Below are 20441 nucleotides of genomic sequence, written 5' to 3' on the forward strand. Positions count from 1 at the left end.
ATATGTTCAGTACGATACCGTCAGTGTTTGGTAGGTAACAAATTGGACGTATTACAATAATATTTTGACCGTCGTGTATTGAAATATATCTTTTCATTTAGGTATACTTAAGTGACCCTTTCAAAGCTGCAGTGATCTACTCCTCAAATGGTCAATTTTATTTACGAACCATTCCTGCATAACTTTAATGTAGAACGATATCGAAAAATTCTACGAAAATGTACTTTTGTATTTCCAATAATATGGTTTATTGAGCGGTTTGAGAGTAAATACGCCCATTATCAATATTGTAGAAGAGAAGTTAATTTACGTCTGTATAAAATTCAATTTTAAATAATTTAATAAATTGAAAAATTCAAATATCACGAGTTTTAGAGTTGAATATTGGACTTTGAAAATAAAATATCGAAAATCGACTCCTATATTATACAAACCTAGACAAACTTCTTCTCTTCAATTTGTATAAAAGTTGTTCATACTGTAATGTCACTCAGCAAGCCATATTATTGAAAATATGAAACTAAGTTTCAGTGTTTCACTAAAATTCACATTTGTAATATGGCTTGTAAAATGCTGTGTTACTGACATTTGCGTGCACGTGCGGGTGCGCTTCGCTATTTATTTACACACAGTCACTCACACCAATGATCGCTTACTACGCACCCATTTACACGACCCGCATGCACACAAATAGAAAATTGCCTATATTGAACTCCTAAGAAACGGTCAGTATGCATACCCCTTAACTTGTTGGTTAATTTTCTAATTCACTTATATAAACTTGTATGAAACTAGTTTAAGTGAAGGTTGAAATTAGTTTTCTCAGTTGGTTTTAAAATTCGCCATATCAAGTTAAAATTTTTCGTTTTTATGGTTTATACGTAAATAATAGTTTAAAAATAAAAACAACACAATACCTACTATAATGATAGAAAAATGTATGTTATTTATAACTATTTTTGTTTTAGATATATTTTACCTAAACGTAAACATATATTTTGGGAGAGTAGTTTTTTAGACTATAGAAGTATAACAAACAAATATTCATTTTTATACATTAAATTAGATTTTCAATTTTTATTCATAGTTCCTTTCTTAACTTTTGAACATTTTAATTTTGTATTATATTTAGAAATTTAATTTTTATCATAAAACTTAATACACATATTGTACGCCTATTGCCTGCTCATAGTTTTGGTAGACCATTGATCTAAATGTAAACCGCAAAATACACGCGTAACATCACCATTAGAATGTATACGACAGCCATAAAATTACTGTGTACCTAAGAGATTGAAAATTTGAAAATATTATATTTTGAATCTATTTGATGTAAGTATAATAAATATCACATTTTTTTTATTTTTAAGACATATTTTATCTAGTTTATGAATTATGATGTATTCTTCTTTTTTATCATAAAAACTATAAAGTAAACTAATGAATTCACTGTGGAGTGGTTTCTACGCACCTATAATAAATATGTCACTGAAACATATTACTATTACTTTTACCAACTAACTTTTTGTAATATTGTTGAAAGAAAACTATTCAAAACATAAACTAAAGATTAATAATTGATGCAATTCACAGAATTGATGGAACTATTTTTTCATCACAACTCAAATATATCTTGAATTGAATGTAAAACCAAAACTACCATTGAAGCAATTTTAACTGGATAATATATATTAAATACAATAATATCAACAAATAGAAAATGTATATAATACAAAACGTTGAACATAAAAAGTGAATAATAATAATGTAAATTTATAATAATTTCAATGCAATTGTTGGTTTACTTCACAATCTGGTTTGTTATTACCTGCAAAATAAATTATTCACATTATACTTAAACGATTCATGGGGTCAAGGCAAAATCAATTTTCTTAAGAGGACGTCATACCTGCATGTGTTGTCTCTAATGCATAATATATCGAAATGTACGTCCAGCAGTTTTAATTTTGTGTTGTTAGCTTCAATATTATAGTGAATTGACCTATTGTTAAACTTAAATGTAAGAACATTATCTGTGTTCTCTGGTTGGTTTTTTATGATGTATTAATGGGTTAAGTGAGTTATAAGTATGTAAAATATTAATATTTTAAAATGCTCATATTCACATGAAAATTTTAATATTGTGAAAAAACAAATAAGAGAACACTGGTACTGTTCTTACATTTAAGTTTGATAATAGGTAAAATGACCTGTAAAATTGTTCTCAAATTTGGAACTGCTGGACGTACATTTTGGTATATTATGCAGTAGTAAGACGGATATAATATATTATGCGGGTATGACATCCTCTTAAGGATTTATCTTTGTTGAAAAATGGGTAGTAATAACAAAATGTAAAACTTAATTGTTAACTCAGTAAAATTATAGTTTTCTGTTTATATCTGTTTAATTACATAATCAAATAAATGTAATATAAAGACATACATACATAAATATAAGTTGTATTAATAATTTTTAATGTTATTATAATATACTTACTGTTTTCAGATTCTTCACTCTCATTAGTGAGTATATAAGGTTGAGAAATCGGAACAGTTGTAATGACTGCGATCAGTTCGTCATTTTGATCATCCCTTTAAAATACAAATGTTTGAATTGAAATATTATACTTATTTTTATGTGCAAATATTTAAATATATATATATTTACTCGACATGTTGAGTATGATTGATAAAGTTCTGTACACCCATTACTGAGTTTTGATTGACATTTTGATAAAGACTAGACATAAAGGGTGATTGAGAATTCAAAACTTCATGTGTTAGTTCCAAAGGAGTTGGCGATCCAAGAGGCATAATAACGCCTGGTTCAAGTGGAACAATCGATCGAGTTACTTCTGATAAATCTGATGAGGTATCTGTTACTTGAGAGACTAAACAAACATTTTTTTTGTAATTTATTTTATCTTATTATGACTGTTATTTATTACCATGGTCTTGCATTTTAATTTGTCTGCTATTGTGATGTTGAAGCAAATCATTAGACATTTGGGGTAAAAACGTATTTACTTTAGTCCAAGTAGCATCCCAGAAAGTTTGTTTGCTATGCAGTTCTTCTTTACTGTTTGTTTTTCCGTTTAACATCACTAATAACATATTTTTCAAGGTTTCGGGTATTGCTTCACTCTGATCATAACAATACACAAAAATTAAAAGATAAAAACAATTTAATACAAATCACAATATGTAAAAAGTATTAGTGATTAATTAATTGTATACCAGAGTGTCACTATTGTCAGATATCATAAACTTGTGCATCAGTTCCAGAACAGTGATCCATAAGTCAACAAATGTTGGTAGTGATTGAAGTTGAGTCAAATGGTGTAAGAAAACCTATGACAATATTTATAATTTACATTCAATTAGTGTACAGAAAAAATGTTGATTTATTAAAGTAAAAAAAAAACATTTAAATCATTTCAATTCATTATTCAACTCTTAGAAACTAAAATATTAACTTGATATTTTTTGTATATAAAAAGAAATTCCTTTCCAGCTGTTAGAACTCCCATATTTTATTATAAATTTAAAATTCATGAAAATTGAAATTAAACTGTTCAATTCCATTAAACATTGGATTCAGTGGCGTCATTTTATGGGTGAGGACAAGGCGGGCATTAACCCTTGCATAAAAGCAGTCCAATTGTTGAGTAAGCTGTTTGTGAAACAATATAACTATAATTTTTCAAATTTTGAGGAAATATAATATTCTGTAAGCACAAGACAACTATTATGACGATAATAATTATAGATTTTTAGTTGAAATATTTATACTCTATCGTCTCTTTCCCAGATAAGAAGCATAGACGGCGGCAACTATTAAAGTTTTAGTCGGGAATCAGTAGGAAACACCCGTTTGCCGCCCCGCCGTGTCATATATCTGTATAATAATGCCACACTCCTAAGCACAACTCGTCTGCCGACCACCGTTTTTATTTGGGATAGGGTATAGAGTATACACGCTGAAACTATAGAAATTCTAAAAACAAAATGATCTCTTAAATTTATCCATGATTTCAAAAAATCCTCTACAAGAGAAGGAACATATTTAAAATGTTTAGATTTTTCAATTACATGTTAGTAGTCGTGTTTCAAATTGTAATTTGTTCGACCCTTTTAAAAAATAAATAAAATGATATATAAAAATATCAAAATTCTAATTTTTGAGTTCATATTAATTCTTTTTATGCATATTTGAACACTAGACCATATTCAATATTTTTTGCATATTTAATATTTTTTATTTGGTTTATTTTCAATGCATATAAATCTGTGCTCTAATAATAATTATTATTAAATTATTAATTTAGCTTATTAATTAATAATAAGTTATTATTTAATTATTATTAACAACCTTTGATAACAAAGTGGCAGACCGCATTTTTGTTTCATCTAAACCGCTTGGATCAATGTCGTTTGCACACTCTAACAGTTTGTTCATCAACGGAAACAAGACTTTGCGGAAACAAGCTTCCCATTCATCACCGTTAAGTGTAGCTAAGTCGTGCATTAAGAGGGCACGTTGTAGATATGTCACAGCACTCATCCTTACCTACGTACAATTACAAATATTATTTTACATACTGAAATTGGAAGTTTGATTTACTCACATCACGTCGGCAATCACAACACAGACTGGCTATACCTTGGAGTAACGGACACCACCCATAGCTCCACAAAGATATAAGTTCTGTGTCTGGATTTTCTTCTGACCACCAACGATATATATCTGCAGTGCTCGTGTGCAATGTGTGCATAAGGTCAAGAAGCTGGAAACATTTAAATAATTTGTGATTAGTTATAATATACAATTAAAAAGAGAATGATGAAATTACTTGAATAGAAACTTGAGTGTAACTACTTGGAATGTCTTCAGGGTCACTATCGTCTGCATCATATGGATTAGACAATTTATTTTTGTTTGATTTCAAATTGGTTTTTGGTTTGTTGCCTAATTTTTGGCGTACATTTTTATCTTCTAAAATAAATTAACTTGAGCATGGATTTTAAAAAAAAAAAGTGTTAAGAGGACACTGCACAGATATTTGTTGTATCCGTCTCACAAGTGTGTAACTTTGCAAATTTACGTTTAGCAGATCACATTTAACTACGTTAGTTTAAAAATTAGAGTGAATTGACCTATTATGAAATTTGATGATAAGAACATTTGTTTTTTATAATAATTCAGTTTTAAGTGAGTTATGAGTATTTTTAATTTACGCTATATTATACACACATAACTTGCTAAAAAATTGAACTATCGTAAAAACCCACAAAAACACAGATACTGTTATTAACATCAAATTTCATAATAGATCGATTCACACTAATTTTTAAACTTAGGCAGCTAAACGTGATCTGCTGAGTGTAAATTTGCTATGTTACATACTTGTAAGACGGAGACAACAAATGGCTGTGTAGTGTCCTCTTATAAATGCATCATACTTGATTGTAAACTGGCCCTAGCGAAATTTTTTATGACTGAGACACATTTGATAAAGTTGTATGGTGTAATATGTGCGATGTTACGCACTAAAAACGCCAGACACTCACAGCATTTAACAAAAGATAATGGGTCATGGCGTTTAAATGTTGAACAATCTGGCCAGATTTCTAGCGCCCCAGGGTTTGTTTCAATCTACATGTACAAAAATATTTACTTCTTATATGAATTTATTGTTAAACTTAGCGTGAAATGTATTTACCTTTAACCAATCTGATTTGTTATCTGGAGGTGATGACGAAGGGGTCGAGGCATTATTAACTGATTTTACGTCTAAGCCACTGTCATCATTACTATCACTTACACTTGTCACTTCATTATCAGACCGATTATCTATTAAACATTAAAACTTTGTCAGTAATAGGTTTAAATTTTTAAGATTCTATGCAAAGGAATGCATTTATTTTTAAATAGATAAACATACCTATATTATTGCTTTTAGATACAACAATTCCAGCACCGACATACTCTAAAATAGAAAAGATTAATGTCCAATCATCTCTGGTGTGAATATTTGCGGCACACATTTTTAATAGTTCATACATTCCAAATGCTATTTGACGGCCAACTATTTGTAAAGCATCTTTGTTGAGCAATAGTAAAACATTTAATGACTGCAATACCTAAAAAATACAATGTACAAACAAGAAATAGTAAATAAAATATACAAAGTTTAAAACATAAGTATAAAATGTATTTTACCATTGAACTTATTTCTTCACGTCTCATAAGGCGAGATGCTAACCTCATTAGTCCAACAACAGTGCGTTCCAAAAGAAACATGTGATTATGTTCAATAGCACCTGTTATAAGATTGTACAGGTGTTGTTTAACTGCGTCCCATAGGGTGTTCACTCTATCCCTGTGGTTGTTACATTTAGTTTAGTATTGGATATTATGATGCATTAAGTAAAAGCTTACCGATTTTGTAACACTATTTTGAGAAGCATTTCTAACAGGAAACTAGCAGCATTTTCACTTTCCCGTGACCCAAGTGCTAATACACCCTCTGGCTTATAAAATGTTCCAATTAATGCCTAAAAAATAAAAATGTTTATGTTAAATAATTTATTGATATTTATAGACATACAACACACATACTTTTACTAAAGCTTCCAAAGATTCTATAGTGAGAAACTTAGATTCTGTAATTAGACTTTCCAAGCGACTCTCAGATATACAGTCTCTAGATGTGATAATTAACTCAGGTTCATTTGATGTCTGTATTTTATGATTAATTGTCTCTAAATTTGTAAAAATTGTAAATTTAAAATTATTATTTTTAACTTAAAATGTATATGCTTTTTATGCTATATACTTGATACTTACCACCCCCAGACGCTATATAAGAGTAAAGTGAACTGAACAGTCCAGATTCTGATTTTTGTGAACCTGAAGTCACTGTTTCGCGTATCAATGAAACTTTACCACTGAGTTCAAGAAAATCTTCAGACTAAAAAAATACACTAAATTATATACATTATATTATAATTGCATTTAAAGAGTTTAGAAAAATTACCTCGACTAATATGGTAGGTAATAGTTTGCATTTATATAGTTGTAAGATTATGTCAAATATACTAGACCAACCCTCACGAATAATATCACCATACATATGGGTCAGACTAAAAAGAGTGCGAGTAGCCAGTCGAGATTTAGAGTTACTTCCAAACAGTATTGTAACATTTTCTGGACACTAAATTGACAGGATCATAAATAATACAATGTATTAATAAGAATTTAACATTTATAAACTGAACATTAAGAATACGATTTATAGTGTTTTCGATTTGACAATTTATAAGTGCACCAAGTAATTATACCAGTCTATGAGTGTTGCACTAGGTCTGCACAAATTTTAATAAAACAAATAAGAACAATATTTAACTTCATAATAGAGTAATGGAGTTCATAAGAGTATGAGCATTCACAAAATCGGCACTGCAGAAAGTGAGCACTGAGTGTACAAGAGAGTAGTCAGTGCATTTAAATTGAATATAGAATACAATATTGCACCAGTTTACCGAATATTGGTCAAATCAAATACATTGTTGCACTCAATACTAAAAAAGTGAGTCAAATCAAAAACCCTATTAGTTCTATTCAAATTTCAAAATCCATTTAAACTTTTAGACATTTTTTTTTTTTAATGTTTCTAAATAACTAATATTGATAAAATATTTGAATACTATACACACATCTGGGTTGTTCTGTAAATTAGTAAACTTGCACAATGATATGATAAGGCTATCAAATTCAGCACACATTCCATAATGGGCACAAATAAATGCACATTTTCTGAAAGATTGTTTATGAGAATAAGTTACAGTATTTATGTGCAATATGACTTGTATCTATTTAAATGAGTTAAAAAAGTTATAAATAATTATTTTTATGGGCAAAAATTACCTAAGACCAAATACTGTTCTAGTATAAACTGTTTGATGATTCGACTTATCAAATATAAAGCTTAATGCAGCTAAAGTAGGACCCCAACAAATAGAAAATAGTTCATGGTCAAAAACTCCACTCGGTGCTTGTATGTAAGATCCATCTTTACCAGATGCACGTCGCAACAAAACTTTCCATAAATAGTTTTCTAAAACAGCACCAGTATGTTCTGCAGGCATAACAATTTCATTTGATCTAAAAATGTTCATTAGATTAGTTGTTGGTATGATAAAAGAATAAATGTATGATACATGTTTGTTATCGCCTTTCCACAGAGCTATATAAACGTATGTCCCACCACCGTATGTCAGCAGTCTTTACTCTTTAATCTAATAGTTTGTTATTTCTCATTTATGATCAATATTTCTTTGTATCTCGATAGGTTAGTCTAACCTGTGTCCTATTTATGGAAAATGGGTAAATAATTCTTAATTCTTACAATATTTAAAATGTTATTTTAATATATTCTAATAATTGTGTTGGTATGTTATTGACCTGTTGCTATATTGTATGTATAGTTACTAGTTTCAAATGCATACCTATCTTACAAATTATATAAAATTATTTTAAAATTAATTTTGATAAGTTGTTCATTGTAATATTTAATACTGGCAATCAATGTTGTTTACAATAAAAAGCACATCATTAAAACAAAATAAAATCTGTGACAAGGGAAAATTACGAATAAAAATCTATAGGAAATCATCTTATTTTCTTATGTTTACTTACGTGTAATTATGAAATATTTATTACTAACTGTACTACCATTAATTATAGACAGTATTATATAATTATTATGTGATTTATTGAAGTATAATTTGTTACAGCACACAAAAAATATCTGAACGTAGTAAAATAGTAAAACAATTGTTTTAGACGTTTGGTATCACTTCTGATGGTGAGGTAATACATTTTATATGGTGTAGTAGTGGAGCGATAACAAAAAAGTATAGTAGGTATTAAGAACTAAATAAATTGTTATTTAGCTTACTTGATTTCTTTATATATTTCTTCTAACATTGGGTGATCAAAATCTTCGCCACCATTCAATTTTTTTAAATTGCGTTTAAATGAATCTGTTGTCATTGGTTGATCTATTCGTCTAACATTTTGATTGTGTTGGTCGACATTTAGCATAATAATTGCATATGCTAATAAAAACGCACATTCTGCATTTGCAAAAGGTTCCCCATTACATTTCTAGAATTCATACAAAATAAATTTGAAAATACTATTTAATGATAAGTATTAATAACTACTAACATGCCAATATTCTGTAAATGGTTCTAATACAAATGATATTAGAGGAGATTCTCCAGGTAGTCGAAATGCTTCAAGATACATTCGAAGAGCTTCATCAACACGTGTACCACATAAATCAAAAGAACTAAACAAAACAACAACAAATTATAAAATACATGCTATGAAATTATAAAATTATAACTATGAAAGATTTTAATTTAAATAAATTTAATAAATTTGTAGGTAGTTGTAATATCGTTAAATTTTTGACATGTGTATACGTTTCATTTTATGTCAGATGAGTTGATGCTAATTTTATTTTAAATATTTTACTAATAAATATAAAATATACATATTCTGTATTAATGTAGAATTTCCATTTTTATTTTAGTATTTTAATGTACGACACTATACAATAAGGTCTGTAGTCTGTACACATTTTGGCATCAAACAACAACAATTTAATATCTTATCTAGGTAGTAGGTATTAGATACAAGGTACTATGTATACATTTCAGTACCTACACACTAATACATACATTTTCGCTTTTTGATCACATTATTTTCGTGTTGCGTCCGTTTGTGTAGTCAGTATCCATGTTTTTATTTCATAAAATAATTATTTTAATAATTTAAATATGCCTTAAGTCAATTGCGCATCAAAAGTTGGTCTTTATTTGCAAAAATTTTCAAACTTAACTTTTAGATGTGATGAATAAGTTTTATACTGTCAATCTTTTGAAAAATCAGAATTTATTGACCAACATGGTCAAGTTAACCAGCATATAAAGACTCGTACGGTTAACATATAGACAATAGATACGGAAAACTTCAGTTTTAACAAAATATTATTTCTAAATCATTTGCATCTACTAATTTCCTGTAGTACATCTGTTTTTAACGATGATTTGTGTCATGCACTAATAAGTTCAGATTTTATGAAAAATAAACTGGTCATAATATTCCTGAGTACACTTTTAAAAAGTTATGCAAGTGGGGTTTATGAACTATTAAAAAAATTCAATAAATCATTGGGGATGGACCTATTTGGGATGGATTAGATGAAACCACAGACGTGGTCAGTATATCGCAAATGTAACTGTAGGAAAATTGAGCACTGAACCATCAAAACCATTTTTGTTATATTGTGAAGAATATATGCAACCATAAAACTATATGCCAATTATTTAATAATAAAATTGGTTGTGGCCTTATGGTATAATACACAATAATGTATAATTTGATTTTTAATGGATGCCGTTTATGTGTAAAGCGTGAAAAGTATTGGACCCATTTTATCCAAGAATTTTTCATTTAACTTTTCTATTACGTTGATTCTATCATACCGCAGAAACAATTAGATTTCACTTTCCTGAGGTTGATTCATTAATTTCTAGCGTAAGAGTTTTTTTTTTTTAAAGCTCCAGTTATGTACTAATATATGACATGTATCCAAATGTAACACTGCCTCCCAAGCCTATAACTCAGTGGCTATCAGGTGTTTTATATGATTTGAATGACTTTGAAAAGATTGAACGTTGTTTTAAATTTAGATTCTGTACTGCTATAACAATAACAAAACAATTGAGCTCATAGAAAATAAAAACTTGCGAAACAATTTAGCATTAATTTCTGCTAATTTTATATATTTAGTTGATACTATTTCAAAATTAGAAATTTTTTAAAATACCATTAACAGAGTCTAAAAATATCTGATAATGCCATAAAGCAATTGGAAAGAGTACCTGGAGAAATTGGAATTAAAACTAATACAAAATTACAAAACATATTGGAAAAATACAGGATTTAACGCTGTAATGTCGTTAAGGGATATACTGTTAAACAAAACACCAAAAAAAAATTCGGAAATCAAATACAATACAAAAGAATTATCGTGTATGAAATATGCATCTATCACTACCGTTTATGTAGAGAAATCATCATTCAATCGTTAAAAACAAGATTGAATCGCTGTCATTTAAAATTTTTAAATATCCAATAATTTGTTGTTTCTAACTATTTCCCTCATGAAGACTATTTGGAAAATTCAAAATAAAAAATTTTAATTTGTATTATTATTTTGTTTATTAAATTCTCTTATTTTCAATTTAAATATTTAAATATTGTAAATAAATATTTATCAAGTAATAAAAAAAATATATATTTAAATATTTTTAATTTTATACTAAATTAATATCTGTACCCTAATTATACTACAAAAATTTAAAACATACTTGATAAAACTATTTAGAACATCCACATTGTTTCTGTTGCTTATATATTCGCCAATCATTTTTTTATCCAAAAGAGGATTTTCCTTCAAAAATGTAGCAATTTCAATTGGATTCAGTGGTGTTGATAAAAGACCATGTTCTTGTAGAAACTCTATACCTTTCTTTGGTTTTGTGTTGAATTTCTCTGTACCCGAAGTAAGTAGCTAAAATTATTAAGACAATTATTATTCATTAATAATAATTCAAAAATAAAATGCTATAGGCAATTTCTATCTAAAGTACTATAATTGAAAACTGTAAATAAAAACATAAATAAATTATTAACCTTCTTCTTTCTTTTTATGGCCATTAATTCTTCATGACTAGGAATATTAATTGAGAAGTCTGGTTGCCAACGTTCTAAATTAATTTCAGATTCTGATTTTTGATCTTCAGATACTAAATACATTTAAGTTACAACATTAAGAACATAACTAAATTATAAGTAATTAAATTATACCATCATATGTTGAACTGCTTTCTGACTTTTGAGTGAATTGTGTACGGTTATGACAATGACGTTCAATTGAATCAACCACAGCTAAAAGAGCATCCATTGATAGTAAATGAGTGCTGTAGATATCATTGAATGGAAAAACATTCTATAACCAATAAAGTTATTACAAAATATAAAAAAATAAATAAATATGCAATTTTATTTTATTATTAACTTGCTTTAGATAATAATTTAGTAATGTCATCATACAAATCTGAACAATATAGTCCACAATCATAATTTAAATAAAGTTCAGTGACCAGTCCGGGAATTTTCCATAGTTGGACAAGACATTCTAGAAAAATAATACAAAATTAATTTCTAAACATTCAATTGTTTGTATTAATATTTAAATTTGATTATAATGATGTACATACTTAGTGCCATTTCTTTTTTACCATATGGAATTTTAGAATTTTCATTAACCACTATGTTTATTAAATTGGTCATATAGTATTCCAGTTGAAATTTTAAATGTTGACGCATAGATTCAAACACTAAGAAAGCAAGTCTAAGACTTGAACTGAATATTGGCATTTTCTCATGAGACAAGAGCTAAAAAAAAAAAATTGTTTTAACTATTTTATATAATAAAGAAAATATAAAAAATTTTTAGATTTGTGCACACACAGAAAGAATGTTACGACATAGTTGATCTTTTATAATGGAATGCATATTAACGTGGCATTTAATGGCATATGCTCCAACTTCAAAAGCAATGACCAAAAGATTGAGCCCAACACCAATCATTACTTCAGAATTTTGCTGATCATGTGGATCGCAAGCATCTACAAGAAACTTAATAAGCTCCAAAACACAGCCACTATTGTATGGAACTTCTAAAAATTATAAGTCAAGTATTAACTAATATGTAGAGATAACTACAACATTAAAGTGGTAGAAAAAATCACTTACTAGTATAAGGTATAGGTATTTGGGTCGTAAATCTTACTCCTTGACCATTCACGTATTCTTTTTTATCATCATCTACTGGTGTCTCATTATTTGAATCTGGGTCATTTTCTTTAAAAGCAATAAATTATTTTTATTATTTGTAAGAAAATATTAAACAATAATAGCTTACCATTGTTTAGTAATGGTAATTCATCAGTCGGTATTTCTTTACCAGGTGAAGTTTCTTTTTCATTGTTTATATCTAGTTTTGATGTTTCAGTCAGGGCATTCACATCACACTAATATTTCAAACACAATAGTTTCAATTAAATTTATCAAGGGAATTCTATAACAATATATGATTCAATATATTTAAATAATCAAAAGTTAATTGTAAGACAGAGATTTTTAAAATGTGTGATTTGATGAAAATATATAAATTATATTTATTATATTTATTAACAATAAATGCATAATTATGAATATTTCAAACCAATATAGAATTTGAATTTGATACATTATTGCACTAAGATAATACAGTTGAACCTCAGTATCTCAAAGTTTCTGTATATAAAATTTTTTTTTCAATCTTGATCATTTATTCTCATATTTAAAATTACCTCTGTAACCAAAGTTTGGACATGTTGAATTATTATCCTTTAAGACTTCAAGATACCGATATTCCACTGTATTAAGAACTCATTAAATTATTTTATTTTAGCATACAATACGGGCGTGAGCCCAATTTACATTTAATATTAATACAAATAATTACAATAGTGGGATATAACAGTGAAATTTAATAATACATAAATACTTGATTAGGTTTGTGAGATAGAAAAGGAGGGGTCTGAATTGGCAATAAACATACAGCGCTGAAGTGATTTATTTAAACCATAATTAGTGGAAGAGGTAGGTAAATTAAAAGTGGTGTGTTAACAAGTGGAGCGATGAGGGACATGTAAAAGAATGAGAAAGAGAAGGTGTGGTGAGTCAATCTGCCCATTTAATAATTTGGATAGAAATGTAAGAATAGAAGCACGCCTACGGTCAGCTAGTGAATCTAGTTTGAGATACTCGCGAACTGGTAAATAATTATGAAGAGGACATTCAATACTGAGTACATGACTAGCATATTTTAAGAATATATTTTGAACTCGCTCAAGCATTATTGAGTTTTGAGCAGTATTAAGATTAAAAATGACAAAGCTGTATTTAAGGATAGGCCTAACAAGCGAACATTACAGTGCCTTAAGGGGAGATGCTAATTTAAACTCTATTGTTAAGCGCTTAATAAAACCTAAGATTTTAAGTGATTTGCAGCAGACACACTCAATGTGTAAATTTGGGCTTAGCGTAGGACAGAGAACAAAACCAAGATCAGTGACAGATTTATCAAGTAATTGTAGAATACTCCCATTAATTGCATATTTAAAATTAATTGGGGATTTAAGATGTGTAAAAGTCATATGATGACATTTGGCAATACTGAAATCCAACCCTACCTTGTTGGCCCATGCAACAATTGCATTCAGTTCATCTTATAGGATAAGACAGTCGTTTAGAGAGTCGATACGATAGAACACTTTTACATCATCCGCAAACGCTAGGAGCTGTGCATGCTTTAATGTATGGTTAATACTATTTAAAAATATAGAAAACAGTAGTAGGGAGAGGTGGCCACCTTGAGGGACACCAGATGAAATGGGGAGTATATCAGAAGAGACTCCATGAATATTAACAAATGGTTTCCTACCATCAATAAAAGAACGAAACCACGATAAAAGTGGCTCACCGAAACTAGTTGCTTGCAAGACACATTGCAATATATGGTGATCAACACGGTCAAAAGCTTTGCAGAAATCAGTGAAGATGACTTCAACTTGTGAATGAGCTTTAAAAGCTTCAAATATATAATTAAAAAAGACTGCATTTCAAGTAGTTGTAGAACAGCCAGACCGGAAACCATGTTGTTTCTCCATTAACAATCTGTTGACGCTTGGTTGAATATTATTAAGAACTAATGATTCGAATAATTTGACAATGTGGGAAAGAAAAGAGATTGGCCTGTAGTTGGAGACTAGAGATGCATCCCCCGATTTCAGTACTGGAGTAATAGAACACAGTTTCCATATATCAGGAAAAATTATATTTAGATCACACGTAAATATTTGGTTAATCTTGTTACTTTAAGAGGACACTACACATGCATTTGTTGTCTCTGTATTACAAGTGTGTAACATAGCAAATTTACGCTCAACAGATAACATTTAGTTTCGTTAGTTTAAAAACTAGCGTGAATCGAAACTATGAAACTTAACGGTATGAACATTATCTGTATGATTTTTATAATAGTTAAAGTTTTTAGCAAGTTTTGCATACATAATACAGCGCAATTTAAAAACTGAATCATTGTAAAAATTGAGCAATCATAAAAATCCCCCGAACAAACACATACAATGTTCTTGCCATTAAGTTTAATAATATGTTAATTTACTCTAATTTTTAAACTAGCATAGCTAAATGCGATCTGCTGAGCGTAAATTTGCTATGCTCTGCACTAGTAAGACCGAGACAATAAATGCGTGTATAGCGTTCTCTTAATGAGTTATATTAATTTACTTGAGGTAAAGTTGATTCTTCAGGTAGAGGTGTTTCATCGCTTGAATTAACTGTATCTACTGTATTTTCCACATTATCATTACAATTACTTAGAGGGTCACCATAATTCTTCATGTTGAGTCCTAATACCTGAGGAAGTACATCATTCATAAAAAGTTATATTTTTTTTAAATATCTCATACTATTGAACTTCATTTAATTAAGTTTAACTGACTTTTGAAGAATTTCCCAGTTCTTTACTTAACGTAACTAATCTTGAAAAAAGAAGTTGAATAATATCTTTCAAGCAATGTTCAGCATAGGATCGTACAAATTCTGCAAACATATACAATTTACATGAAATAATTATTCATTGAACATAGTATATATTATATAACATACCACTTAGTCTAACTTCAAAACAAAAACGAAAACAACTCATCATAATCTCACAAACACTTTCATTTGGAAGAAATTCGCCTTCGGGAGACATCATTAAGCAATATAAAACTTGTAAAGTTTTCATTAATACTATAGCATCACTAGTTTTTTCAGTTCCCAAAAATCTAGTGTGAGTAATTGCGTCTGCAATATTTTCTACAGTTGTCAATAACTTTGACTCAGGAACACCTACACAAAAGTATATTATAATTAAATAAAGTTTACTAAATCATTTTGTGTGGTTCCAATTTACATTTTTTTATTAGTCCATAATTTATAAACTTATAAATTGACATCAATGCTAAACTTGTTACTGGGCCAGTAATCTCTTCACAGCGTATTACATCCAAAAATGGTTCTAAACACAAAATGTCAACTATAATTATCTATTAAACTAAATACTTAATACAGTAAACCCTGTATAATTTGTAAACAGTAGGAATCAGATATTATTATTTTCATTTTAACCAGGTTTACAAAAAAAAAAAAAAAATTATGTATTTAGTAAATAGGTTACCCATAACATGATCAAAATTGAGGGACATTAAATCTTCCACTTGATTAATAGCATCTCTTAATTTGAACAATCTTTTACATGGAGAATACCTTTCTTCATCCTGCAGATTAAATACAAATTAATTACCTAATTAAAAATATTAAATATTAAGGTGCGTAATGGACCATTACTAATGGCAATCAGCTTTTGATTTTCATTTCCATTATAATATGGGTGCTGATCTCATATGCAGACTACCGATCTATTTCTGCTTGCGTATGCGGTCTACTTTGTAAGACGTAGATCGCATAATACCTATATTGTAATACGCAATGTTTATATTTTCATAATTATAATAAATGTTTATTAGCTCAAATTTGAAAAATATAATGTAATAATAATAACAAGTATTCATAAAAAATCAATATAAAAAATAATAAAAAATGTACGATAAACTGTCAATAATGATGTGATGAAAGTTACATCATCAAAAAATAAATATAAAAATAATAAATAATAATTTTAGCGATACTGTTTTAATATCCCTCAGAAATGCTATAAATATATCCAGTACGTATTTTCAAGCAACCTTCCAACAATAATGGTTGAGGTGGGATTGAAGGGGCATTCTCTTCACTCTTTGCGACAGTCAAATAAAAATCTTTTAATTGCATAATGGACACAAATATAAACTCAGTACAACACAATCGACGACCAATACGTAACTAACAAACTTATTAACTTTGTTATAATGTAATTGTAGGTAGGTTAGGTATATCAACAATTTTATCTTTTAATAACAATAAACATGGTTGGAAAATACAAGATATGACATATATCAGAACATTTTATCTGACCAATTTTATTTTATCTTTTAGTGGATGTACGTGTTTATTAAATAATTATTTTTTTCTGCTAAGGTCTACATTTACGATGGTAGACCGCATGCATTTGTAGTCAACATATGAGGGCAGCACCATAATACGTTATGTGGTTGGTTAAATATATTTTAAACAACAAAATAATGTGTAATTCTTAGTAAGTATTATTTACTATTTAGTTATAAATTAAACAAACAACATTTACTATCTATTGATTCACAAATGACATTTTTAAGTACTTCTAAAAATTAAAACTAGATCAATGTTTTGTTTAAATAATAAAATAGTAGGTACCCATAATTTATTATATTATAACATATAATTTATGATTTTAAAACTAATCATTGATAATTGTATAATACTATGAAGAAATTAAATGCTTAAAAATGTTACTATAGAAACAATACTTATAACTAATAGTAATAAGTAATAACTTGTAATACAAAAAGATAGATTTTTGTTAAATGACACACTATTTTACTATCTGGCAGGAAATCAAGTAAAACTATAATTAAATACATTCATATGGTCGCAAAATACTATACACTAAAAATATAATTTTATAATAGCAACTTAACCACAAAGCATAAGTATTAGCTACCTACGGAATACGTATTCATTATAACATAATGTTATTAGGTAACAGGTTGTATACTGTGTAACAATATGAAACATCCACAAAAATTGGGTGGTAATTTTAAATTTAAGAATAAACTCTTTTAAGAAGATTCTACACAGATATTTTTTGTCTCTGTATAACAAGTGCATAACATCAGTGGCGTAACTAAGAGGGATCAGAGGGCGCAGTCGCACCCGGGCCCGTTCGTATAGGGGCCCAAAGAAATAAAAAAAAATTTTCTATTAATTATTAATAAAAATTTAAAACTACCTATATTTTTCTATTATAATATAGTATTGAACAAATCATTTTTTTAATTAATTCAAAATTGTTAGATACGACCTTTTTCGCTGCGGTAGGCGATATGGGTATGAACATTATTATATTAACGTTTTACGTCATGTTCATGAGTATGATACTACAGAAAAAACAATTTGAGGTTTAAAGTTTTATCATTACTGTTAAAAGTTGGGTTTTATTCCTAACATATATTTATTAATAGACCGGCTATCAATCGACCGTCTGTCATTAATCATTACGATTACAATTATGAACATGATTTAACAATAGATTTGGTCAACCAAATTATTCAATTTAAACGTTCGTTTGAAAATCAAATTTCAAAATTAAATTCTGTACATGACTTGGCAAAATTTATAATTGTAGACAATTATTTAATAGCAGCAAGTTTTCCAGATTTATGTACAGCTTGTTTTCTTTTTTTGACAATACCAGTGACGGTGGCCACCGCAGAAAGAAGTTTTTCTAAACTCAAAATAATTAAAAACTATCTTCGAAGTACGATGTCTCAAATTCGTCTGTCAAGTTTGGCAATAATATCAATAGAAAAGAAAATTGCGAAAGAAATTAATACATCAGATATTATTTCTAGTTTGGCAAATAAGAAGTCCAGAAGAATGTTTTAAGTTTTGAGTTAATTGTTATTTATTACAACTGCTATAACTGTTTACTAATTTTTTTTGTATGTATATAATATGAAGTATTAAATTAATATCTTTTATTTAAAAAAAAATTTTTTAATTATTTTAGTAAGGTGAATACACTCCCCCGGATCTTCTTAATATATATAGGTACCTGGACGATGGGGGGGCCTGTTGAAAATTTCGCTCCCGGGCCCAAATTTTGAAGTTACGCCACTGCATAACATAGCAAATTTACGCTCAGCAGATCACGTTTAACTCGTTAGTTTAAAAATTAGAGTGAATTGGCCTATTATGAAACTTGATGGTAAGAACATTATCTATGTTTGTGTTTAAGTTTTCTAAGATATTTCAATTTTTTAGCAAGTTATGCGTATATAATATAGCGTAAATTAAAAATGCTCTTTAACTCACTTAAAACTAAGTTATTGTAAAAACCCACATACAAACACAGATAATGTACATACCATCAAGTTTCATGATAGGTCGATTCACTATAATTTTTAAACTAACGGAGCTAAACGAGGTCTCCTGATCGTAAATTTGCATAACACACTTGTAAGGCGAAGACAACAAATGGCTGTATAGCATCCTCTTAAACAGAATATTTTGAATAGTTTTATGATTTACTTGATATGAATTGTGATCTCTTTTTAACGCCGATATTAAAGTTGACAGCTCTCCCTGCACGACATACAACCCGTTGGCCGCATACATCTTAAAATGTAAAAAGTACACATTTAGTAATTATTTCATGTCATCCCTCATGATGTCCATGTTTGCATTTACTTTTGAATTGTTTGGACGTTCACTTTTCACTCTTGAAACGCTATTTTATGTATTAATAATGTTTTACATGATATAAATTGGACGACGGATTGTAAGCGATCATGGTGTCTTAACAGTTACCGGTTAATCGATAAAAAGTTAATACTTTACAACTGCAACAACATCGTATCGTGTCGGTTAAATTTTAGAATAGCAATTGACTATTTGACCAAGTAATCCTACTAAATAGCGAATGCCGAACAGTAAATCCATTTGACATTTCGACGTAGTCATTAAGTATTAACTAACAATTTTCGAATTGATAACACGTCAAACATGATAACACGTACTGTAAATATTATACCTAGGAGTTTCAATAACGATTACGTCGTCGTGTTTATTATCTTCGTATCACGAATTAAGACAAATTATAACCACCGACTATGATTAACTTAATCTAAGGCCCTGTTATTGTTCAGTCATACTTAACTAATAACTGCTATAGTTGGAGACATTTAACTATCAGTTCAATTTAACATTAAATTTAAATGTTTGTTTAGAAACTTTTCAGTTTATCAGTTAACAGTTAAACGTTTCACTGAAGGATTAAAACACAGAGTTTACGTACTATTTTATAATATAATATAATAAAATACTAAACTACCTCATATCATCATATGATTTTATTGTACTACTTAGGTTCAAAATATATACATTTTATATGTACCTGACCTACATTTTTGTTGATTTTTTTTTTAAGAATAAATTACTAAATATAATATAACGAATATTCAGCCAAATCTTTTATTTGATGA

At 28.4% G+C, this 20441-nt stretch overlaps 1 protein-coding gene across 2 annotated transcripts; it reads right to left on the reverse strand.

The window, feature by feature from the left end:
- Window positions 1–1662: 1662 nt before the first annotated feature.
- On the reverse strand, window positions 1663–19928 carry LOC132946754 (Golgi-specific brefeldin A-resistance guanine nucleotide exchange factor 1). Of its 2 annotated transcripts, none has more exons than XM_061016813.1 (35): window positions 19648–19928; window positions 19489–19575; window positions 16439–16538; window positions 16175–16279; window positions 15883–16110; window positions 15716–15816; window positions 15502–15630; window positions 13070–13178; window positions 12901–13008; window positions 12616–12824; window positions 12363–12540; window positions 12165–12280; window positions 11950–12091; window positions 11776–11888; window positions 11451–11653; window positions 9238–9361; window positions 8966–9174; window positions 7933–8169; window positions 7722–7821; window positions 7043–7219; window positions 6853–6976; window positions 6625–6767; window positions 6445–6560; window positions 6226–6385; window positions 5948–6146; window positions 5726–5856; window positions 5466–5658; window positions 4856–4995; window positions 4631–4789; window positions 4375–4572; window positions 3240–3353; window positions 2951–3146; window positions 2671–2893; window positions 2500–2594; window positions 1663–1828 (listed from the first exon to the last, which is right to left on the reverse strand). In XM_061016813.1, the coding sequence occupies exons 2-35, from the start codon at window positions 19573–19575 to the stop codon at window positions 1785–1787; spliced, it is 5010 nt and encodes a 1669-aa protein (XP_060872796.1). In that variant the 5' UTR covers window positions 19648–19928; the 3' UTR covers window positions 1663–1784. The 2 variants fall into 2 exon arrangements, with proteins under 2 accessions (XP_060872796.1, XP_060872795.1); XM_061016812.1 differs by having other exon boundaries at window positions 4856–4998.
- Between the last annotated feature and the right edge of the window lie 513 nt (window positions 19929–20441).

The sequence above is a fragment of the Metopolophium dirhodum genome, chromosome 6, assembly GCF_019925205.1.
Source record: "Metopolophium dirhodum isolate CAU chromosome 6, ASM1992520v1, whole genome shotgun sequence".
Taxonomy (NCBI): domain Eukaryota; kingdom Metazoa; phylum Arthropoda; class Insecta; order Hemiptera; family Aphididae; genus Metopolophium; species Metopolophium dirhodum.

Excerpts from the sequence above, each read along its gene's own strand:
- LOC132946754 (XM_061016812.1), bottom strand. The coding sequence starts at position 19,575 with ATGTATGCGGCCAACGGGTTGTATGTCGTGCAGGGAGAGCTGTCAACT. Across the intron at positions 6,977-7,042 it reads TACCTACCATATTAGTCGAG|TCTGAAGATTTTCTTGAACT; the intron begins GTAATTTTTCTA and ends GTATTTTTTTAG. Across the intron at positions 4,999-5,465 it reads TAGGGCCAGTTTACAATCAA|AAGATAAAAATGTACGCCAA; the intron begins GTATGATGCATT and ends AATTTATTTTAG.